General features: G+C 33.9%; 1 protein-coding gene across 3 annotated transcripts; it reads right to left on the reverse strand.

Moving 5' to 3' along the window:
• Window positions 1-675: 675 nt before the first annotated feature.
• On the reverse strand, window positions 676-26,041 carry Rab5 (RAS oncogene family member Rab5). 3 transcript variants are annotated; one of them, XM_068764892.1, is made up of 6 exons: window positions 25,862-26,041; window positions 22,670-22,920; window positions 17,482-17,554; window positions 5,234-5,450; window positions 4,430-4,548; window positions 676-3,621 (listed from the first exon to the last, which is right to left on the reverse strand). In XM_068764892.1, the coding sequence occupies exons 2-5, from the start codon at window positions 22,915-22,917 to the stop codon at window positions 4,445-4,447; spliced, it is 642 nt and encodes a 213-aa protein (XP_068620993.1). In that variant the 5' UTR covers window positions 22,918-22,920; window positions 25,862-26,041; the 3' UTR covers window positions 676-3,621; window positions 4,430-4,444. The 3 variants fall into 3 exon arrangements, with proteins under 3 accessions (XP_068620993.1, XP_068620995.1, XP_068620994.1); XM_068764894.1 differs by lacking the exon at window positions 25,862-26,041 and adding an exon at window positions 25,629-25,787; XM_068764893.1 differs by lacking the exon at window positions 25,862-26,041 and adding an exon at window positions 25,325-25,569.
• Window positions 26,042-26,061: the final 20 nt, after the last annotated feature.

A 26,061-nucleotide genomic window follows, 5' to 3' on the forward strand; every position in this document is an offset into this window, starting at 1 on the left:
ATTAACGAAATCCAAACGCCGATCACAATAAACTAACCGGCATCTTAAGTATTATTAGGAGTGCTGTCATATACGTGTGCCATTATATCTAACTTCAATACACATATTTTGTATATTGGTCACATAAAATATATGTTTGCGTGTTTCTATAGTGGCTTGAAATTTTAAATTTCGAAAAATGGCTCGAAGTATGAAGTAGTTTGGCCACCCCTGATATATACCGTCGAGTGCGGTACCTTAAGGTTTCTCTATACTGCTAGTTATTTAATTGCATGAAAATAAAATTTATTAATAATTTTTATTAACAAGATATCGATGACATCCTGCCAGCCTTCAGTTTTCCATATAAGTTCATCATAAGTATAAAATAGCTATGTATAATCACTCCCTTTATAGTAATGTGTATATATTTCTAATTTCGTGTCTAAAAGGTAAAACTAATTTGGTTGCACAATCATCAAGGAAAATGAAATTTTACTTGATGACTTTTTAAATATTATTTTTTCTTTAAAACCTAACGTTTTTCTAATAAATTGTCAAATTTTACGAAGCATTGTGACAGCAGTATTTTTCAGATATTTGTGTTTTCAATAATATTTCGTACAAAATAAATATATTTTTTATATTAAACTGTAATAGAGGGAGGGGGGAGTAAAATAAAACACACCGGGCGTGTCCGTTTAGAATATTTTTTTATTCAATATAATAATCTTAATAAATCCAAAATATTTACACAATACAAAAACGTACATTATGACCTCGATCAAAGTCCTTTCCGCCAGTGTATTGAACATCTCTCGTGTCTGTTGGAATTTATACTCTATTACATCTACAGAAGGTTCAGAGTTGCCGCATACCGTCCACGGTTACTTCGCTAATATTATTGTTTCCAGCGAATTGCGTATGTACATTTTAAGCTTTCTTTTTTTTTAAACCTTTTGGGCATTCCTCGATATACAATTTTTAACACTGTTATACATTATCAACGGACATATTGTTAACGGAATGCCATGCAGACGTATATTGCACTAGAACGCAGCTCTTTAAGAATTTATTTTCTTTTTAATTTTATATCTAATACTCGGGATATATATTTTCTACATCGAAAAACAATGGCTACAATTGCTGGTATACCGCCAGCCACTAACGCGGGTGGCGAAAAGCCAGTATCGGGCTACATTTTTTTTTCCCGCCAATAATTTTATATCAATACCTATATATAAAAAAATAATAATAATTCGTGAGACAAAATATAAAGACACTTCTATAGTGGACTGAGGAGATTGCAACTAGACTTAACAGCGTCAGGACATGAGTGCAATCGTCTCGATGTTACGGCCACCCATCCATCTCGGATACATAATAATTATTTTTTTTTCTTCACTAATTCTAATAAAAACCACGTGACGCCAGCGAATAGCGTAAAATTAAAATGTGAAAGTTTAACTCTACGTGGGAACACAAGGAAGTTTCTACACAGTCGCATGTAATGGGAACCGGCGATCGGATACACGAAGCTTATGTGCCATCAATATAGATACTGTTGAATTGGCCATACTTCATTTTTAATAATCATTTATGCTATTAATAAAAAAATATTTAGGATTCTTAGAGCTCGGAAAATAAATATAGAATTTTAATAAATAATTTAATAAAATTTCATTATTTCTTCATAGATTAAACAGAGCAAAAAAAGCTCCAGCTAATACCAAATAATTAAAAAAAAACACAATGACATAATTAGATAAGTGTTGCCAGTTAACACTAGATGATAAATCATGTGTTGCCATCAATAAATATTTAACAATCCTTTCGCAGCTCCCATTACAAAGTTCTACGGATGTAAGGCCTAATACTTCCTCTGGAATGCGATTTATTTTTTAAACATTTGTATACAACTCGAACCGAACTATAACTGCCAAAGCTACTTAAAATCCTTATTACACATCACTTACGGAGTAAATAATTACACGTATAGTATACATAAGCGTTAAAAACATATAGTCCGTATATATAATTAGTTTTTTAAAACTATAACCATCTAGATGAGCCGCGTATTGCTAATTCAAATTTGTATTTTATGTATTTTTGAACTAAAAATAAAAACTACTGCACGGTCCGACGCGGCGGGGTACGGGAGGGGAGCGTGGTCAAGGGATAGTGATAGTAAAGATACAATGGACAAGTACATAGTATTTTAACATACATATATATATATATATATATATTAAGAAGCGCTGTGGGAAAAAACATAGAAGTTATACATGTGCACGAGTCGGGGGGCGTGAACGTATACGCATATAACATATAAAAACTGTTGCGATAGAAACCATTTTTGCGTGAATTTTCAACTCTTGATCAAATCACTTGAAATCAAGTGTTTGCATACATAAGTAGTAAATGAGTATGTGTATTACTTACAATTGATTTTGTCAATTTATATGAAAATAATTCCTAAACAATAAATGATTTATGACGCAACAGCTATGATTTGAAATAGCTACGTGACGTGACGAGAGTGACGCGATCACGGGACAAAGTTCCCATGTAACATGTTAACGGAACAACGTGTCAATGTAAGGACGTGATCACGGGACAACGCGCCCATGTAACGACGTGACCACAGAACAACGTGCCCATGTAACGACGTGATCAGCGGACAATGTAACAGCGGGGAACGTGAACGTAAATGCACCTCCACCATTAATATTACCGTCGAGAAATACAATCTTCCACAATAAACAACATTTCAACTAGGAAAATAATTGTGATACAATCATAATTGTAAACAATAACGCCGCACAATAAATTAAGTTTATAAAAACCTTTCTTTAAATATATCGCGGCATAGAATATTTCTTTTTACATAATTTCATTATACAGCGGTCGCCCGCCTTGTTATGTGAACGCAATTAAATATATCTCATTGTTTATTACAAGTTAAAAGTTTACAGTAAACCTAGCTATCGCTTACATTTGCTGGGCGTAGGGGATAACTATATCGCGCTATACATCCTGACCGCATGGTCTTAAACAGCCACGCGCTGCGACGACGGTCCGACGCCATCGCCTAAGTAGAATTCATTCAGAAAGCTCTAAACTATGTTATTAATAATTCATATACTTCATTTTGTCTAAACAAAACGATACATCATTGAATAATTTGATTAACAAACAAAAAATATTTTTTATCTAATTTATACATATGTTTACATAGTGAAATAATTTAAGATTAAACGACATTGCTCGCGTGTAAAACAAACTAAAACAAATTATATTTTAATGAATTTTTATTTTATTTACCGATTGCGGTAAATGTTTTGATATAGTGGCAACACTCGAGCGGCTGTCAGAATTGATTTTGACAGCCGCACGTGCGGCAAAGGTGACGTGAACATGGAGCCACGAATGTAAGAAATTAAATATGTCTCATCTGCAAATGGGTAGTTTTGTGGTGCAGTTATCGCATGAGGGTGGGCGTGGGCGTGGGGTGGTGGTGTATAAATAAATATGTACATGGGTAAGCGCATGTCGGGAGCGCGCGGGCCGCCGGGACACGCATCGTGCGTCCTAGCACGTACCTCGACCCGCTCGCTCGCTCCCTTCGCCCAGCATTTTCATCTGCGAACGATAAATTCACTAATTATAATAAAAGGTGTCATAGATATGGAGAAGAAGGAGAAACTCTACAACGACACTGAAAAATTTAACAATACCCATTCACGTACACTTTGTCAAAAATGATTTAATGAAAACAAAATATTGAAGCAACATCATTGAGAAGGATTTTTTTAATTTAAATATTTATTTATACGATAATTTGTGTCTATCAATGTATTTTAAAACAAATTAATAGTAAATTAATAAAATCCGTAGGATTTTTATTAAAAAATCTAATTCTGTTGTGTTTATTAGAATGGAAATAGAAATTTTTTGCAGGCGAAATATTGGTACTGCCAGTTCTTCACGGTGCTTTGTGAATACACACTATAGATATTCCCTGTTTATTAGATTATTGGTGCACCTATTCTGTGTAGTAATAATTGCTGATAAAGGCTATTTATATTCGTGGAGGAGCAGCAGTCGTGACCATCCATTACAACCAGTCTCTTAAGACCCCTGGTTTTAAGAATCACCCGCCATTAATAAGGTGTTGTTATAGAATTAAATAAAGTGTTGCCAGATGTTGTTAGTGGCGGTGGTGGTTGTGTTGTATCAGTGGTGGTGTTGTTGGTGCCAGTGGTGGTAGTGTTATTAGTGTCAATGGTGGTGTTGTTGATGTCGTTGGTAGTGTGTTTTGTGTCAGTTATGGAGTTGTTGGTGTCGGTAGTGGTGGTCATAGTGTTGCGGCCGGTGGTGGTGATATTGTTGATGGTAGTGGTGACGGTGGTGGTGATGTCAACAGTGTGTCGGTGTCAGTGCTTGTTACCGTGTCGGCGCGGTATCACTTGCAGCAGGCGGAGGCGCGCGGCTGCTCGCCGTCCGCCAGCCGCCGCGCGCCGGCCGCGCTGCCGCCGCCCGCGCCCTCGCTCTTTGGTAACTTGTTCGCTGCGGACAGAAGCGCATATATAACAAGGTAGCAAGGTAACATATATATATATATATATACATATATATATATATACATATATATATCATGCTCTACATAATAATCGTGACGGCGCTGTAAAGTCACCTCATATATAATTATATAATTAATTTTGGCGGCACTATACTAAAATACCGTAAGACAAAGTGGTATGAAAATAATTAAAATAAACGAGTCGAGCTTTTTTAACGTCTTGCGTTACTTTTTAAATTGCAAAGCAGAGTTTGCCTGCGAGTGTTAAGAGATGGTTCTTCTGAAGCGTGTTCTGTTGAGTCGGTCAGTTTTTTTTTTTATGTGGTCCCCGCTGTTGGTGACCTCTCGTTCCCCTATCTCGTGTGGGACAGGGACTTTTTATTTCTATTAATTTATTCATATTTTTTATTATTATCATTCTTCTCTTTCTTCTGTATCATCTTATCTGTCGTACTGTTTCTTTCATTCTACTAGAATGAGTTCCAATATTTCCTTCTAACCGATTTCTGTTCCCTGCTCATCGCTATATAGCCGAGTCATGGATATACTTTCTACTTTTAGGCATTATTCTTTAGTAAAGAGGTTTATAGTCTACGCATCTAAAGCGGTTTACCACATAACATTCGACAAAATAGTAAGTGATTCTGATTTTCAACGGAAGCGTACACTCACCGATAGCTAGGAATATGTCGTTGACGTTCTGGGCGGTCTTGGCGCTGGTCTCCATGAACAGGAGCCCGTTCTCGTCGGCGTAGGCCTGCGCCTCGTCGAACTCCACCATGCGCTTGGCGGCCAGGTCGCTCTTGTTGCCGGCGAGCGCGATCACGATGGACGGGGACGCTTGTCGCTGGAGTTCCTTCACCCAGTTCTTCGCGCGTCCGAATGTGTCCTGCGATGAAGATAACAACATTATTATACAAGAACGCAGAGTGGCCGATACAGCCTTAAGGTTCTGGAATAGACACGAAAGACCGACGACCTTTTTAAACTCATCAGAATACGCTGAAATTAATTTTACTTATGAGAATATGTTTACTAGTCATATGTTCAGCAATGTTCGCCGTACCTAAAACTATCATTTCTACTATTTCCCTAACAATTTTTTTATTTTTCTCCCTGAAAACCTTCATCACGCCCAAAAAAAATTATTAAAAAAAATTCCGAACTATCTAAACTTGCAAGATACTTGATTCTTCTTCTTGAAGTGCCTCTCCAACTAGTGGAGGTTGGCTATCAGCTTCCTGCTTTCTTCCTTATTTTTGGTTCTGCGTAAGCTCAGCAGCGCTGGCGATTCCGGTCCACTCTCTAATGTTACGAAGCCACGACTTCTTTCTCCTACCAACCTTCCTTTTACCAGCGACCTTTCCCATCATGATAAGTTGAAGAAGATTGTATTGGAAGATACTTGATAGTCATTTAGATATAGATAAGAAAAATCTATTTACTATCAGAACATAAATATCGGATATATTATTGTCTTGGCGGTAGTGCACGGTGTTAAATAAAAATTAAACACATTGTCGTGTCGGGTCATGTCGTTACAAACATCGGAACGCTAATTGCGCTTGCTCTTTAGACATTTGCTAGGCATACATAGAGTATCGGTCATCTCTACGACAAGAGTACGCACTATTCCGTGTTCTAAATACCGACACCAAAAACATTTTACATTGTGTATAGAAATAGAAATATCTCTAATTTAAATCAGACTTAAAATAGCTTGTTCACTTATATATATTTACTAGCTGATCCCGCAAACGTTGTTTTGCAAAAAAAATTGATATTCTTATTTACAAATAAAAAATAGGGGTTAATCGTAGAAGGGTGAAAATTTATGGTTGTATGTATTCTTGTATGCTGTATCATAAAAAAATAAAAACAAAAAATTTCGTTAAAAAAATAATTTTTTTTTAAGTGTGAACAACCTTTATCACTTAGGGGTATAGAAAATAGATAGTAGCCGATTCTCAGACCTACTGAATACGCATATTAAATTTGGTAAAAATCAGTCAAGCCGTTTCAGAGGAGTTCAAGTTCGAACACCGTGACACGAGAATTTTATATATTAGATGTAATTCAACTAAGAAAAATGTATAACTAAACTTTATAGATAATTCAGGGAAATTAAGAGAAAATAATAAAGAAAAAGAAATGGATCCCCTATATAGAAATTTCTAGAAGATTCTCTATTTTATTCCATTTTTAAAATTAAAGTTTGACAATGAATTGCTTTTACAATTAGATATTTAAAGAAATGATCACAAAAAATCGTCTAAAATTAGAATAGTTTTCAGTTGAAGTTTGTAAAACTCAGATCTTCTTGGATTATTCTCATGACGCCCACAAGTGGTCAATATAAATGAATCTAAGTAGATAGTAATATTGCATTATATTAATTATTCAATCAAAAGAACGTAATGGCGTGCCCCAGGCGATTATTACATAGCAATGGCCATGAACTTAGTGAAGACATACGCGTGTTGGTAATTCAATTGTGGGCATTACCGCGGGCGCTCCGTGACGCGGGCAGAGGGGGACATCAGGGGGGCGGAGCCCCGAAACGAAACCACGAACGTGTGGGATACCATTACTATAATATACATATTTTGTTGGATAAATCACTGCATTTTCTAACCGTACTTTAATATTTATTTTGTATTTCGATAACGTGTTATCGCAAGAGAATAATTTCGTAGTTCCTATTAAAAGGATTCGATTTAATAGAAAAAAGAATTTAAAATTTTCAAACGCGTGAGATAAACGCATCTGAGAATAGCTTACAAAAAAGTCTTTCTCTTACGTCTCTCTTTTACGAATGTACTAGTGGGACTTTAGCAAATTTTTTAATATTTATTTTCTGTATCTTCGCTGGGTTTGTGGTTTCCATGCGTTAAGAGTTCCGGGCATAAAGTTTTTTACAGTAGTTAAGTTTGGGAACCAAGCCTAGATTGGTATAGTCATATTTGTTCCTGACAACAATTTGGTATTTTCTAGAATTAATCCACAAGACTAAAGCTTTTTTTTTCTCGTTCCACCTGTCTTATTGTTAGGACAGAGAAGTATTTTACAAATATTTTTTTTTGTCATTCTTTTTATTTGCATTCTCTTCACTTGTCCTTCACTATGGTAATTATTGTGACTTTAATCTCTTTTAAAATACAATTTCTTACATTCTCTTTCTTTGATTTTAGCAGACGAAAGTTAATAGTCCGGTATAGCGCAGGGGTGGCCAAACTGCAGTTCGCGAGCCACATGCGGCTTTTTGAACGATTATTTTTGGCTCCAATTGGTTGTCGAATTATTCCAACATTTAAATTTATATAACCTATATCAGCTCCTGGGAAATCAAAACAATATCTGGCGTGAATAATTTTTATTATTATTTAAAATTAGCGAGATCCAAACACCGACCATAATTAACTAACTGGCATCTTAAGTGTTATTAGGAGTGCTGTCATATACGTATGCCATTATGTCTAACTTCAATACACATATTTTGTAGTTTTGTTTAAATAATTTCATTAAACATGATTTTTGTAAAAAAAAAAACACATTCTTTTGCGTGTTTTAAATGCAAATTCAATTGTGGCTCGCAAAAAACTTTAATTTGCGCAAATGGCCCACATTATTATACAGTTTGGCCACCCCTGGTATAGCACGTATATATGTCGTTAACATTCTGAATTTACAAAGTGAAGTCCACCTGGTGAAGTTCATTGGAAGAATCTGTATGCAGATCGCTTTCACCTGATCCTATTGGAAATATGACAGAGGGCCAGGTCCAACACACAGTCCAAATATAAAAAAAAATATGCAAGCGGCTTTAATAAGTTACTGATATATATATGAACAATTTATATATTTTTTTGTTATTGTCTATATATGCTCAACGGAATAGTTGAGAAGGGAATTAGTATTTAAATATTCTGGACATATAATACGATCACATCAGAAGAAAAATCGAGAAAAATCTCATGCGAACATGTAAAACCTTTATCACAGTGAAGGACAACGCATCTATATGACTTCATTTATTTCTATACCCGTGTCCTCTTAGCGCGTTACATATAAATACTATTAAGCGAAGATTATAAAATCTCTCGTTACGCACTAACATGGTATTTATAATTTACCTTTGTCTACTCATTTCACATTTAAAAATAAAAAGACGTGATCAACTGTGTCAGCAATGGTAGCCAAGTGTTGAGAGCTGAAACTTGCAATATCAGGTCGCGGGTTCCATTCCCGTGACACGGTCACATCTAATTCACACTTTGTGCATTAATCTATAAATTGAGTTTCGTGAAGAGCGCAATTCGCGCTGAACACAACCGCATTTGGCAGACTTGATACGAGAGCTCGGCTCAGGGTCGACATACAATAGGACTCCTTTCGAAACTCACCGACATAAACAAACTGCGAAAACTCATCAAGACATCTTTCCATCTCAAACAACTACTAAGCGGGCACGGGTACTGCAAGCAGTATCTGCACCGTTTTAAAGTAATTGATGATGAGACTTGCCCATGTGACGACTCCGCAGTACAGACTTTTCATCATTTACCCAGACACTGCTCCCGATTCGCATCCTAAAGACGTAACCACGAGACCTTATGTGAAAACCTTAATATACCTCCCCGTTCAACTTACAGGACCTTCTCAAAAAAAATCTACAGCAGAATCTTTTGATGAGTTGGCCCGGCACATTGTCCTAAATCTCAAGGCATTTAATGGTCTGTAGCGCTTGGGCAGCGACTTGAAATAAAATAATGTACCAAGTAATATATAATTGAGTAAAACTTCCATATTATTGTATTTACCCATAAGAGAAAATTGTGTAAGAAAAATTGTTAAAAAATTATAAAATGCTGTCGTGCCTCGCAGCTGGGAGAAGAAAGATCCGTATCAAATATCGGCAACCCTCTCCCAACTGTCTGCGTTTAGTAAAAACGAAAAAAAAAAAATATTGCAAAAAAAAAAAACACTGGCGATACAGATTAGAATAAATAAAAAAAATCTATAAAATGGCCATTGCTCGCAAACATGTTTCAAGAAGACAGACAGCATCGTCCTCTGCGTACCATAATACAACTGCGATAGCCAACCCTGTGAAACATGGCGAATAAAGTATGTCCCTTGATAGATTTTTTAGTGAGGCCTAAGCAACTATGGAACTTTAAATAAATACATTTAAAAAACTTAAACGGTTTTTTGATACCCATATTGTGGTGGTTGTGGAAAAATATGTACCTAGTCCGCCATATTGGAACGGCGTCCATCTTGAATTTTAAATTTTGACATAATCATCGTGTTTTACTAGTGAAGCCCTTTCATTTGATACCCATATTTAGGGGGTTAAGGAAAAATACGTAATCCGCCATTTTGTATCGGCGGCCATCTTAGATATAATGTTATTGATTTTATTATATTGTATTGTCATCTAAATTAAATGTGTGTACCAAATTTCAGATCAATCTGACAACGGGAAGGTGTTTAAATTTCAATTTCTAATTTTGACCCAAATAAATAAACAAATAAATTCCGTACGGGTCGAACTAAATAAAACCGTTTAAAAATACAGGATGATCGATTAGAGATATAAAAGTTTTATAAGAGATATAAAGCTAATTTTCTGTCCATTAATGTATGGTACACACTATCCATAAAATTACTTCAGAAACAAAAGAAATAGCGTTCAAGCCGAAATTAGCCGATTGTCTCTTTCTAAATGTCGATGTATTTATCGCCGAATATTGTATATTGTTTGAGCTATTGAAACATAAGTCACTCAGGATAAAGGCATATGGTCTCATATTACTACATTTGACTCGGTCATATATTTGGATATTTCGACCCAGCATATTACAGATTATCTCTCGATGATTTAAAATTAGTTACCAATAATTAGTCAAAAAGTTTATATATAATATTACAAAAAAAAAACTTTCAAAAGTACACTACCACAATATGTTTATTTAATGACATTACAGTTTAAGTGTTTCGAAATCCGAAACAGAAGGTTAGTGAAAGCGATCGAAAAAACCTGATCGAGACATTTATGTCATTTTCACTTTATGCAAATATCATCGATAAATATAAATAAAAAAATCGATATTCAATTGATTTTTAAGTTTTTTCTGCAAAAGTGCTGACAACGTTAACAATAAACGAAAAACAATAATATTTATTTCACTTTTTATGCTATTATTTTGTCTTGTATGATATTTACTTGCTTCATCTACTTTTATTAATTTATCTTTGCACCGCCTAACTGGTAAAGAAAGCCTTCAGCATTAAGTTCGCAATTATACATAAGATGTATAAAAAGTTTTTTTTTAAATATTGAAAATAATAAAGAGTGATAAAATAGATAATAAAAATGTAAATTAAGTACGATATGGATAGTAATAAAATAAATACGTATAAATAAATGATAAAAATAATAAACGTAGACGTCCCCGGGCTCCATAAAATTAATAACACTTTTGTGGGCAACTGTACATTCTCACAATGTTACACGAATATATAAATTTGTATGTACAGTCTTGTACTAATGTTCAGACGTGATAATTCGTTTTATCAATTAACACCTACATTAATTTTGAATGTTTGTTTAATAATGACTAAATTCTAGTCAGCCAAAGGCGTTTTATTCTGACGTAATATTACATTAGTATATTTATATGATCACTTCAGAGCTTAACCCTTATTAGCCTAGAGTTTCAATTTTGATACCAATCTTTTAAACCGAATGTTCACATTACTATTAGTTGTTTTTTATAGGTTGGCTGTACGTATTTTACTGTTATATAATATTCTTTCCAACGAAATTAAAAAAAAAAAAAACTATTTTTCCCTTCATCTAGACCCTCAAGCAAACGCAGTAATATTTAAAAAAATCACTTTCGTAAATCAGGCTATTAAGAGTTAATTCTCTATTGACCCGTGTAACTACGGTCACAGTTTTTAAACGTTTTGAAAATAACTATATTTTTCCATGAGACAGCGCAGAAAACTAACTCTATGACGTCACCAACACAACCTGAATTTTAATTCATTGCCACTGTTAGGATTTAGCTGAAATAACCTAGGAGTTATAACTTATATATAACTTATTATATACAGAAGTGCAAACTTTATAGGCCGGTAAGAAAAGGACCAATATTTAGCCACTTCCGCACATGCAATGGTAGTCGTGCAACAAAGTGCACCGCCCGCCAGCCCGCTGATAAATGCGTATGCGGCAAACAATGCGAATTACACAACTGCCACAAATATTGGTACTTTTCTTACTTAGGATGGACTTCCGCAAGGGAAAGCCTGATTCCATTAAATATTTATAGGCCGGTGTTACTTGAAGGTTACACGGTGAATATATCGCAATAAAATATGAAACGCAAAAAAAATGTTTCTATTTGTGTTTGCTTGCAACATTTTTTTTTAATTTAACACATATACAACCCATAAAGGTTTAATCTAGCTGAATATATATGTATATATAATATAGAAGAAAATATTTATTTAAATATAGAAATACCAACATCATTTATTAAAGTTTCGGGATTCATTTTATTTACTGTTTTCGTATTATGAACAACTAAACCATCATCTAGTGATGGTAACAATAATGCCGGAAGAAGCCCAATTTTATAGAAAATTGAATCAAATTGACATTCCTTATGGCATACACGTTACGAGGTTACCAAGTGCGCTCTGATATGAGAAGTGTTCACAACAAAACCAGTTTTTTTGGTGATCACCTTCACATCATCACACCCTTTAACATATTCCATGGCATGTGGGGCGAATACGACCCCCCTGCACTTTCCGTTCAGGCCATTTGAAGTATCACGCATGCGCGTACGTAATGCATATTAGAATTTACAACTTTTTACCGCTAGTTATAACTTTGTAGTATTAAAAAAGGGTAAAGCATGTCTTAAAGGACTTTTTTTGTGTAACGTTCATTTGCTGCAGATTAATATATGAACATATATATATACACTATATAAAAATCAATGGTTTCAAAAATTAAAAATAACAATGATAATATAGTATGAAAAAGCGTTTTCACAGTACAGATTACATATTAAAATTAAACATTGTTTACTATCTGTACATGCTGACAAGTTATTTGCCTATCGCATTCCAACGGAAATAATGTATTAATGTAACGTATTTTACTTTATACAGGGTTATTGGAAATAGATCGGAAAGTAATGTCGCCAAAATTAAATTCACACGACAACATTTTTAACAAATTTTTATTTTTTATCAACAACCAACAACCTTCGTTATCAACAATCTTTCGCCATCTAGCATACAAATCAATGCTGGAGCGGTAACAAATCAATCGGTTTTCTGTAAAATGTCGACAGAAACGACATTACTTTCTCCTCCTTTCTCCGTTCAATCATTTACTAAAAAATCACCTGTATAATTATAAGCTTCGACGTGACTACGAAAATAGAATAGAAATTTTGTCAAATATGCAGTCGTACATGTTTTATACTTAGTAGTATATTCAACTAAAAGCTATGGGAATAAATTTGTCAGAACTTAATTTCGACTGCCGTCGACAGATGGCGCTAGATGTTCGTGAACGTTCAAAAGGAGCTTCGCGTGGTGGAATCGACATTCTAGTTCACGGACCCTTCCGCTCCGTGAACTCAGTACCGATGAAGCTGGTAAAAGCCTTAGGGCTAACAGCATTAACATCTTCAGAAACAATAGAAACAATAGGAATCGTCATTGATAAAGGAGACTCAACAACTACACGACATACATGAGCAGTTTATTTTGAAAGCGGCATGAGTCACTTTTTGAAGAAAAAAAAAATCGAGTTTATTGCAACAGTAAAAACAATTAAAAGGCATTTTTTCCTTTTTTAAAGAAAAATATTTCGACTTTAAAACAGAAAAATCGAGTTTATGGCAACACAATACGGTAATAATTTTTTTCCTTTTTTAAAAAAATATCTCGACTTTAAAACAAAGTGACTTATGACACTTTCTAAATAAACGACTCATATATAGGATTATATTTCGGTATCACCAAGGCATGTCCGTATTATCCTAACCATTTGACATAGTTCTCCCTTTATCTAACTAATACACTAGTTCAACACACCCACTGCAATGTAATTCAATATCTAATTGACCGATAGCTTGTCATAAATTTAGGGTTTAACCTTTTTTTGGTGGTAACTTTTAATTATCATTTTTAACACACGCCATGTGGGGCGTATACGACCCGCGTTGCACTTTCCGTTCAGGCCATTTGCAGTTCTCATTGAAAAACAAAGGATTCTTAAACAAATGAATTGTAGGCTCGAATATACATAACTTCACATCACGTATGCGCGTACATATTAAAATTTATAACATTTTCCTGCTAATTATAGCTTTCGTCTTAAACGAGTTAATTTTTAAAGTGTGGGTCGCATACGGCCCACGCGGCCTGAATGGAAAATCTTCAAAAATTGCCGTGGCACGGAACGTGTTAAATTGCAAAAAAAAATTGTTCCTAGATCTTTAACGCACGTATTATTTGTGCGCAAGGTAACGGATAGAAACAAGTAAATAAGACCAAAGATCCTACATGTATATTACATGTGTCAAAATAAATAAATTTCTTTCTATGAACTATTTTTTTTGCGGCCCAAATTAACTTTTGAGTTTGACACCCCTGATGTTCGAACACCACGGGGTGATCGTCCGACACCTCCCACTCTTCGGTACTCGCGATAAAGGCTTGGCTATTTTTACACATGATGACCGGACGATCTTCTATTACTTCACATTTGATTACGAAATCAAATTCAAAATATTTTCCTCCGAGTACATTTGCAAGCACTTTCAAATTATTTTAACATTATAAGCAGTAAGCTACCGCCGGCTCGGAAGGAAGTTCTGCTGAGAAGAGATAAAAAAGAGTATTTACAAATATAGTTTTATAAAGAGTGCTTGACAATAATCAGCTTCCCGAGTGAGCATCGACAACATTTAATTCCACGCATTAACATCAGTATAGTTGTCGAGTATACTCGTCTTTGGCAGGGTACCACGCATTGTCAAGACGAGTATACTCGTCCTACTTTAAATATTATATAACATGCAGGCTTTTGAATAAGCAATTTAAAAAAAAATACTAATAAGAGGTGTTACAGTTACTCAGCTCGAAGTGAGATAAAAATACGCGGTACTACATTTTCCCGTTATTTGCCGGAGACACTGCAATCGGCAATAGTAAATTTTTAAGTATTGCCAATTTACAGAATGCAGTGTCTCGATTCATTATTTGATATCGAGTCCTTTTGCCTTTCCATTGCCAAAGACGAGTATACTCGTCTTTGGTTTTCTGATTCTAAATGATTATATATGATAGTATATGTGCGCTCTCACCAAGAAATAACAGGGTTTTGGTAAACAATAACGCGTAAAATATAAATGGCAATGAGGATGACTTCATATAATTTGGGCTTGGCAGCGAATGGGTTAATATTGGTTTTACATCTCTGCAGCCTTTCATAGCGTTTCGAATTTTTGACCTCAACGGCTACAATACTTATGTGTTAAATTATTCTAGCGTAATAAAAAAAAGAAGAATCATCTTCGAAACATTTCGTCTAAAATACCACAATGTCTGAAGACGAAGATCTGAGACTTTAACTCAAGGTCACCCGGAGAACAATGGAGAAGGCTATGTTTGGACCTTCGCTGTACGGATGTCATGAATCCGTGCGACTTGTTCTCCAATTGAAGAAGAAATTATTTTGTGTAATTCCGACGCAATTTCCCCAAAATTAAGTTCAAAACTATATTAACACATACGCAAATAATAATAATGCGTTAATATGTGTGTGCTAGTATAAAATGTTAAACAGAAATAAGATTAGTAAATAAATCAAGACATTTAATTGTAAATATTAGGGGGATCGGAAAGTAATGTCGTTTATATCGACATATTTCACAGAAAAACCGATTAATTTTTACCGCTCCGGCATTGATTTTGTATACTAGATCGCAAAAGGTTGTTGATAACGAAGGTGAATATATTGTTGATTAGAAATAAAGACTTGTTAACAATGTAGTCGTGTGAATTTAACTTAAGAAAGCGACAGTACTTTCCGATCCCCCTTATAGAAGCGAATCTGGAAAAAAACCAGTGCGAGTTGCCAGATGAATTATTTATGCAACACACGGCAATAATAGAAGGTTAATATGATTTTCATTTTACTTAAAGGCGTGCCGGTAAACGATACGGATATATACAATTGTTTGGTTATCGGTATAAAAGCTATAAAGGTGCAAAATAGCGTTCTAAAAAACTTGGATATATTAAAGTTAATTATTGTTTATCTGACCTTGCAGATTTTGTTCTGCAAAGCGATCCTTTAATTTTTTTATATATATAATTGTAATTGAATAGGCGTTTGTCTTCCATCTCATCTGATAAATAGTGTAGATGTAGACGAAGATGGTACACGCCCATTCAAAAGAAACCTGTTCACTCTACTCTTAAAGGCTCCAGAGTTTAGCTCATCAGGAAAATTACTCAGGCAGGTCGTTCCAAATATTGGCGACACACTAAAAACGAGCTGTCGAACCGTTTATTTCGACTTTACATTTTAATACATTAATACAGGATGATTAGAAAGAGGGCTAAAAGTTTTAAAACTTTTTGCTTACAAATAAGCTATTAATTCACCTCTTGAAGCTTTTACACTTATTTCCAAACACGCTGTATATATATTTATTTATTTAAACTAGTTATTGTCATTCATACATTGATTTTATTATTTCTTTATGATCGGACAGTTAGAATCTAACTAAAGGTTTGAAAACGAATTATGTCAATATTTAAAATATACTATATAACTTTATTTTACGTGACGGTTTTTGGCATATATTTTAAATACATTTTTCACGTGAACGCGTCTGTTTTTTTTTAACCTCACTTGTGTGTGTGTGTGTTTTATTTGTCTACATATTTTTTTGTTACCGATTCAATTTCGAAGGGAAATTCTTTATATAGCCTTATATATAAGCAGGCCCAGAGTAAGACAGCGTGTTTCAACACAACAAGTACATAAAGAGAACGAAGGAGGTATCGCATTTGAAACGACGCAATTAGCGTAATTAGTGTTATTAATTACCAGCTGAGTAGAACGACCGCCTCGCACGGCTGCCTTGTATCGATCTTTATTAGATTGACCGACAAACTAAACATACGCAAAGTTATATATAACAAAGTATACCTTTGATTAACATATGTTATGTGATCTGTATTACCTCTGTACACTTTTTGGGATTAAAACATTTTTTGGTGCGATTTTTTTGTGCATACCTTCCGATACACCTACTAACAATTGGTTTTGCAAAAAATGAATAAACAACTTTTAATAATAAAGGAAATAAATACCGAACAATAACTTGTTACGTCATAAAAAAATTCCACACAAGTGCAGAAAATAGCTAACGCTGTTGTAAGATGCATTCTTTAGCTTAGTACAGTACAAGGCAATAAATATTGCACATCGACTTTTAGAGACTATCGGCTAATTTCGGCTTTGTAGAGCGTTATCTCCGTCGCACGAAATACAACTACTGACAAAACGTCAAATAGGTAGTGTGGGACAGAGATAGTGCTCTACGAAGCCGAAATTAGCCGATTGTCTCTTTCCAAAGGTCGATGTGCAATACGTATCGCCGAGTATTGTGTGTTTTTTTTTTAAATCCAATCAATCTAATATATTCTTTTTTTAGCCGATGGAAGGCATAGGCCTTCCGCCAAGATCGACACGATGATCAATCCTGCACTGCTCGCATCCAGGGTCTTTCTACGACCTATGTTCACAGTCCTCAGTGCAAATAGCTTAAAAATGGAGTAGTGGGGAGAAAACATGAAGGAGTTATTACCTGATTAGTGATGTCATACACGACGATCGCCGCCTGCGCACCGCGATAGTACATCGGCGCCAAGCTGTGGTACCTGCAGACAGATGCATACATTGTTTATCGATTCGTAACTTATATAAACCGAAAAGGCTAACATTAACCCTTTCCTTACCGCAGTACGTTCCGCCAAAGTTACACTACTGAACCGAACACCTCGCCGCAGTGTGCATGTTACATGGCGGTAAAATTAACGAATTTTCTCATTTGTGTTACATATTTAAAATATTTTACTGGTATATTAATTAAAAATAGAAGTAAGAATGATCCTTAGTAATTTATTTTGCTGTGATAAATCTTAAAACGGATTTACACATAAGTCCACATTACAATTTTCATGTTCATATTTAGATTCTTTTGTCATTTGCACTGCAAACAACGCATCTTTTACTTCGATATATTCCTACTGATTTATAAATTGAAAGTAAATTGTCTTTCGGTCAACCTTAGTAGATTATTATTACGGAAGATTATTAAATAGAAGTAAGGATGATTCTTAGTAATTTATTTGGCTGTGATAAGTCTTAAAACGGGGATTTACACATAAGTCCACATTACAAAGTCGATGCCGGTTATCTCAGGCGCTGGTACACACGTCGTCCAGTGGACGCTAGTTAATTCCAGCGCTGGTAACGAAAGGGTTAATAAAGCAGCACGTAGTAAAAAAAAAAAACTGCCGCCAAGCGACCCTTTAAGTGAGGGGAATTACCCATAATTATAATAGATAAGTGTTGCTAGTTTCTGCGTCTTCTTCCACTGACATTTTCCAAAGTATAGTAATGTTTTTTAATGGCCTTGTTATAGAAAACCTCTTGTTCAGCCTTATCTTGGGAGAGTCTTTTTATAATTGAATTATTTTTTAGAAATTTATTTTATTTACTTTACCTCTTCCATATATCACATCATCTTCTGCTTTTCTCGCCTATCTTCCATTAAAGTTTCTTTCGTACTTTTATCATTCTTTTCTTATATACAAAACCTCTTTTTCCTCATTAACAAATACACCAATACCTCTTGCTTTGCGTAGTTTCGTTTTGCGTTTTTTTTTAGAAGTTGCGTCGCTGCTAAATAAGTACTTTTTTTCACTGTGCGTCGTTAGATTTTCGAGGTTGCGTTGTTTTGGGTTCGAGTCGTGAAATTTTTTTATTATTATTTATTTCTAAAAGATGGTAACACTTGTTTCTAAATAGGCCACGCCATCAAAACTCGGGGATTCCCTTTCTGACTAAAAATCAACGCAATTTGAATACAGTTTTGTTTTCACTTTGTTTTGCTAATTCTAAGAGTTTAGTTTCAATTACGTAGTGTGTTGGTTGTGCTTTTTTAAAAGAGAATAATAAATTTATATAACTTTTTACGTGTTCTTTCTGGTTACAAAAAAGGGAAATATTATTCCAATTTATTTATTGGCAGAGTTAAATTATTTTTGTTTTTTAATTACATTGTTCCATTTTTTTAAAAAAAGTAGTATTTTCGTAACCCTGGAACCTATCTTCGATCTTTGCATGGTTTGCTATAGAAAATCCTAATTCACTTTGCGTCTTTTCAATTTGCGTCGTGTATTTTTGGAACGTAACCACGACGCAAAGTTAGGTATTGGTGTACAGCTTTCCCTTATTCTAATTTCTTTGGTATTATTATCATATATTCACGATTTTAATGTTAGTTAGGCCAGATAATATCAGACCATATTGACGCCCTTTTAAACGCCCTTGACTAAGAATGACTACCTGAATCTATCGCGCCACCCTGACCTATTAAGTGCCAGTTCAAACTGTGTTTGCGACACTTCATAGAGCGTCTGCAAAAGATACCAGAGGCCTTCTTCAGTAACAAAATAGACTCTGTGTTTGGCACTAATCGGTGCAACATAACTCCTGAAGATGCCCCGTGGAGAGGTGAAACACGTGTTGAGTGATTTAACGGTGGCAGTTGTGTAATTCGCATTGTTTGCCGCATGCGCATTAATCAGCGGGCTGGTCCTTTTGTTACTTAGGATGGACTTCCGGCAAATAACGTCTGATTACATTAAATAATAAAATAGCCTATGATGGCACCTGAAGGTACCTTCGAACTATTCTACCAAGGTCTAGGCCAAATATTCCTAAAGTTGTTCAGATATACTGCCCGAAGTCTGCTGAAGAATATCGGCGTCTACGTGGGGGTGATAATAAAATTGGGGTTTATTCTCAAATCACAAAACAATTAATTAATTATCCGATCAATTTTTTTAATTATAAATCAGGCCTGGAACAACCCCAACGTAAATTCTGTAGTAGAAAAGTGTCTACAGGGAGTTCACCGAAACTAGATAAACTTTTAAAAGGGGTCTGTGAAAAAAAGTCTGGAACCTCTGGTCTAGGTTAAGCATCTGCGGTCCACCTTCTGAAGGTCACAGAATCAGTAAATGTCAGTAACTTAACAGTAATCAAGCGAATGATAATCAGTAAATTACGTAAATCACTTTGAAATAAAAAAAAATTACAACTTAAATGTTTACATACAAGAGCTTATTATGTAAAACTTGAGGGCTACTTAAATACAAAACTTGGCTCGACGCAGCGATAATATCTCGCGAAAGAATTACTTTTGATACTTGTTTATATATTTAGTAACATCTACTTCTATTGGCCAGTTTTACATATCGAGGTGATAAGTGCGTTTAGTTACCTATCACCGCGGTAAGTAAAACTGGCTTTATTTTTTTTATGATTTGATGTGACTGATGTTACGCTACTGACCAATTTAGGCTTTAGTCTGCTTCATAAGTAAATTGAGTCCGCTGAAACAGGAGGTCCGTGGACTAAAAGTTTACTCAGGGGCAACCTAATGATAATATTGTTAGAAAGCCTTTTTCTAAATCGCAAAATGAATTATTGTTTACTATCTGTCCCTGCAGAAATCTGTACATTGCCAGAAATTATTGGCCTCTCGCATTCAAATACATGTAAGTAATGTATTTTAAAGTGACCAACTTTATACAGGGTGATTGGAAATGGGCGTTAATATATACACAACAAAAAGCGTCTTTAAAATGCAAATTACTACATTTTAAAATTATTTATCATTTACAATCTATATACAGGTTGATTGGAGAAAGATAAATTCTACACATACAAACAATCAACCTGTATATATAAGCATTAAAAAGTTCAATAAACCTGTATTACCAGTCATAAGCCCTGATATCTTCCTTTGTATAAACATCAACGCAATCATAAATGACTTTATAGGTTTCTTACACCAAGTATCTCAAGTGAATTGCGGTGGGCGTTTCTCTTGTGATGTACATTGACACTTTTCAACTATCTACACCAGGGGTGGCCAAGCTTTTTAACGGATTATTTTTTGATACCAATCCAAATTTCTTTACTGCTGTAGATATAGCATTGCAACCCCAAGCTATGTTCATTAAAATTCTTAACTTATATTTAATGACATTTAAAATCGATTTCATAAGATTTTTTCATTTAGAGAAAAGTAAGTCATATTAGTGAGATAATAAGGCACACTATCATATGTAATAAAGAGCTTAAACTAAGTCTTGTATTCAGGGTTTAAAAGACGAGAGATGTTTCTACATTAAATACTTTTCTTAATAGAAACATCTAATTTGACAGTTGCCAAGAAAAATTATTCATTTATAAATATATTTAGTTTAATTTAATTCTGTATCTTACCCGGCAATAAATATTGCACATCGACTTTTAGAAAGAGACAATCGGCTAATTTCGGCTTCGTAGAGCATTATCTTTGTCCTACACTAACAATGTGAAGTTTTGTCAGTCGTGCGACAGAGATAACGGGTATTGTTCATCTAGAAGCTCAGAAATGTCTAATGAACTGTTTTAATTATCACAAATAATTGAACATTGCCGTCACATAGTACTATGTAAACCCAGTTTATATGTAATTTTTGTAATATATTAAATCTACTGAGATTGTTTACATGCTGAATCAAATTTACTTCTTCCAGATATATATTAAATTTGTTTTTATTGACAACCATAAGTTACCGCTTTTAATATAATCTTCATAAATTATTAATACTCTGATAAACCAGTTTCAATAATTATCTTTGCAATTTACATTTAGTTATATATACCACTTAAGTAAATAAGCATTAAAACCTCTAATTATTGAAATATCACATCATTAACTTAAAATATAACTTTGATATATTACAAAGCACAATCTCCTGTGATAAAGTAAAGGAATGGTATTGTGGAAGGTAAAAAAGAGAAATGAATGGAATATGTTAAGAAGGACTTGAGTATGTCAATAATAATATTCGGTGATAAATTATTAATTGTATATAACAGTCCCCCGCTTTACCATAGGGAAAACAGGAGTTCCACAAACACGGAGGCCATATAAATAATATACAGACAGGCAGGCCACATAGCATACAAAACAGGTAACTACTGGTGCCTTAAAGTTCTGGAGGGGAAACTACAATCTCCAACAAACTCAGTGTAGGATATCCACCCATAAGGTGACAACCTTGTTATAGTCAGAAGACGCTATCTCCAGGTCCTATTAATAATCTACAGGGAAGATCTATATCCAGCGGTACCATGATGGTAATGATGATGATGTAATATATCAGCGGTTTTAATTTGGTTCCAGATTGTTTTTTTTTTATGGCCAAATCTTTTACCACACAGGCAATTTATGGAATGATTTACCCCAGAATACAAGACCTGCTAACTCACAACCATTTTTAAGAAAATGCTTAAGAACTATTTACTAGACCTATGACTATTCATCCGTTAATTCATTTCTTTTTCTTCCTTTCTTTCTTTATTCCTTCTGAGGTAAGTGCTATCCAAATCAGTTTGATGTTTATATTTATTATGCTATTATATTTATCATATGTATTATAAGTTATTTTATTAGAAAGTTATTTTATTAGAAAAATATGTAATACACGGGTATCTATGTACGTTTTGTACATGTTAACTACCAATTATTTATACTTTTACCTTTTCCAAACTATGGTTGCCTGTAAGAGATTGCCTCGTGTGATAAAACCGCCCATTGTACTTTTTTGTTTATTATTATGAAACTTTTTAAATGTGTCCTAGTGTTTCCAATAAATTATTAAAAAAATGGTGAAAAAGTGTAATTCGTGTAAAATTTAGAAGCTCACCTCTCCTGCCCCGCCGTATCCCAGATCTCAAATTTAATGGTGGTGTCATCGATGCATACGGTCTGGGTTAGAAAGGCTGCGCCGATCGTGCTCTCCTGGTACTCGTGGAACTGGCCCTTCACGAAGCGCAGCACCAGCGATGACTTGCCCACTGCCGACTCGCCCAGCAGTACCAGCTTGAACTGGCACACCTTGGTCTGCGGCGCTCCGTTTGGCCGCTGCGCCGCTCCGCTCCTGTTTGTCGCCATCGCCTAACACACACACACAAACAATTACATTAGCACACACCAAAGCTGCGTAGGAAAGTGGACCTTTCTAGGTGTTCTGACGATATCGCAAGGCGATCTTTGGGCAAAATCTATTCCTTGCAGTGGGCGTTTATCAGCTAACAATATTACAACAAAGCCACTTAAAAATAGAAATACATATTACAAAAACTCTAACATACAAAAGACATACCTAAGCAGTATTACAAAATAATTTATATAAATTCCAAAATACACCTGAAAATTACTAAAAATAAACTAATAAATACTTAAACAATGTGAATATTATAAAAACAACACAATTAATTCATAAAAATGTCTGAGAACTACAAACCAATTTAGGCAAAATCCAAAAAAAGACTACAAAAGATTCCAATACAAATAGAATAAACCCCAAGAACACTAGAGCCATGATACAGACAAGGCAAAAGACCAAATAAAACACAGATCTGCCAGATGGTAGGAATCAAAGCCATTAGTGTAAGGTATAAGCATTTGGAATGTACACCTCCATTTGAAGAATAATAGCTAAAATATTCACCACTAGATATGCCATCCAATAATATGCATTTACTATCAGAAAATTAAAATTATAAAAATATTGCTCAGTTTCATATAAAATAATTCTTTTAAATCTTTCATCAAAACATTGGAATCAGTGTTTTAAAATTTAAATAACTTAATAATGATTAATTTTGATATAATTGTACTTTTACATTAACTTTTTATTTCATCCTCCATGGTTTTTTAAGTCTTGCAATTGAATGAATTCACCAACATATATACATATATATATATATATATATATATATATATATATATATATATAATAAGAAATTAAGAATAATTTTAACCAAATACTATTGTTAAAACTTGCAATACAGAAACTTTGGAATTGAACAAGACAGTATAAGAATATCTAAGATACTATTATGTACATAGTAAAATTAAGAATTTTACACTAAAGGTACATCAGTAAACATATAATAAAAAATTATACAAACACAACCTTTAATTTAAAAAGGATGTGGAACTACTAAACTATCATGACATTTTGAGTTCAATTTTAACCATTTTTTTTACAAAAACAACTTACACATATGCATTATTATGTATGTAATACATAAGTCATAAGTTGTTTAAACAATGATATTTAGTTAAAAAAACATTTCTTACTTGGAAAAGAAATTCTGGAAACTGGTTTTAACTGTATCAGATAATTAAATCCAATTTTAAATTAATTACATAATAGAAACTTAGTTTGTATTGGACAGGCAATATAGGTTAGGTACATTATACATAGAGAGTTTATTTGCACCACTATAGTTACTATATCAGATAGTATATATATAATTAGCATTATTATTTATCTTAATAATTAAAATTGAATTGATTGGAAAAAAATATATTGACTGGCAACCCTGTTTTAATATATACAGTTTAAAACATTCTTTTTTTAAAATTGCTATAGATACATTAAACATGTTATTGTGCCCCAAAAATCATTATCATATCCAATGAAATGATTAACCTAATGAGATAACTGGCAAATTATAATACTTATTGGTCTTGATTATGTACTGTGCAAATATTTATTAAATTTCTTTTGTAAAAATTACTCTTATTTGCTTAATGTTATTTCTTATTAAAAAGTGTAATCCTTTCAATTAAATATATCTTACATTTAATTATGCTGATAATGAAACAGACTTCAAGGTAACCAAAGAGTTGATTACAAAATATGCAAGTAACATTCAAACTTTACATATAAGTATGTCAATGCTGGCAAACAGGAAAAAAAGGCAACTGGATAGGAATTAAGAACAAAAAACGATTATCATAATAAAATCATGATAGGAATTATCAATAGAAAAGAGAAAATGGAGACACATTTTTAGCAATTTTTTGGTAAACATAGCCATATTTATATATATATATATATATATATATATATATATATATGTATATAAATATGCGGCCATACACATATATAAAAATATATATCTATATATACATTGGCAGAAAAGTGCAGTAAAAAAAATTATACAAAAAATTTTTTCTTTATAGATTTTAGGGCAAGTTATGAACAATGTCATACATTCAGCCTTGTCCTCCTCAGTGAGGTCAGGAAAATTGACAACCGTTACAAATTTTAAGCAATCGGCATACATTTAAATGAAAGATCACAACATTATTTGAAATTATTTTTATCACCCAGGTATTTCACTAATAAGTAAACAGCTATAAAGGTCAAACATTCTTAACTTTTCTCTTCTTGTATTATAGTGAATTTTATTGATCTACCCTAAATAAAACATTATATTAGGATAAAGTCTTAACAATCATTTATTAAATATATTAATGTATGAACAAGTTAAAATGAACTCACCTGCGATCAGGGAAACAAAAACACAGTTAGATACCATTGACAAATTATTTTAGTTAAAAAAAAATCCGGCCAATTAACAAAGCGACTAAAACATCGGATGAAACGATTGCAACAAAGCGTAACACTGAAGAACGGTAAACAAGAAGGCGTTATCTTTCCTTGCTATCATCGTGAAATCACAAAGAAACTTTGAACAATGCGACTTTATCTGAAATCGTTAGGCGTAGTTGCGGGGCATACAATCAGTTTTTTGAACTGTCTATCGGAGGCAGACGAAAGCGCATCTGGAACGCTGATGACTAACCGTATCAACCCGTATCAATCCATTTCCTTCGCGGCTCGAACACTACGAATCGCCCTCTACCAAATCAGCTGGACACAATAAAACCATAGGACGAAGACGTTTCGGCATCAAATCGCATTGCCTATGCCACTCAAGCACTAATTCTAAAACTAATCCAACTACAATGAGTTCACTTTCGATAATATTCGATAAAATGACGCATTTACTTGATTATAAGGACATGAAAGACGTACCCTCCCTGTTAATCTACTGACGATATGCACTTATAGGTGGGCGACAAATCCTCGCAAAGTCGCCGTGATCTCGAATATATCATTAATCACACACTTGTACGAAAATTTATCATTAATTCGAAACGGACTTTACTGGAAAATCTAGCACAGAAATGCAAAATGACTACGAACAAACATGGAAGCGAGAGAGCGAGATGATT

Source organism: Battus philenor, unplaced genomic scaffold (genome assembly GCF_028537555.1).
Source record: "Battus philenor isolate CCGP_79_NKW_IND1 unplaced genomic scaffold, ilBatPhil1.0.hap1 SCAF_2, whole genome shotgun sequence".
NCBI lineage: Eukaryota > Metazoa > Arthropoda > Insecta > Lepidoptera > Papilionidae > Battus > Battus philenor.

Bases quoted from the DNA above. Each gene is read 5' to 3' on its own strand.
- Rab5 (XM_068764892.1), bottom strand. From the start codon at position 22,917: ATGGCGACAAACAGGAGCGGAGCGGCGCAGCGGCCAAACGGAGCGCCG. The intron at 17,555-22,669 runs GTGAGCTTCTAA...ATCTGTCTGCAG, and splicing joins GATACGGCGGGGCAGGAGAG to GTACCACAGCTTGGCGCCGA. The intron at 5,451-17,481 runs GTAATAACTCCT...TCTTCATCGCAG, and splicing joins TGTATGACATCACTAATCAG to GACACATTCGGACGCGCGAA.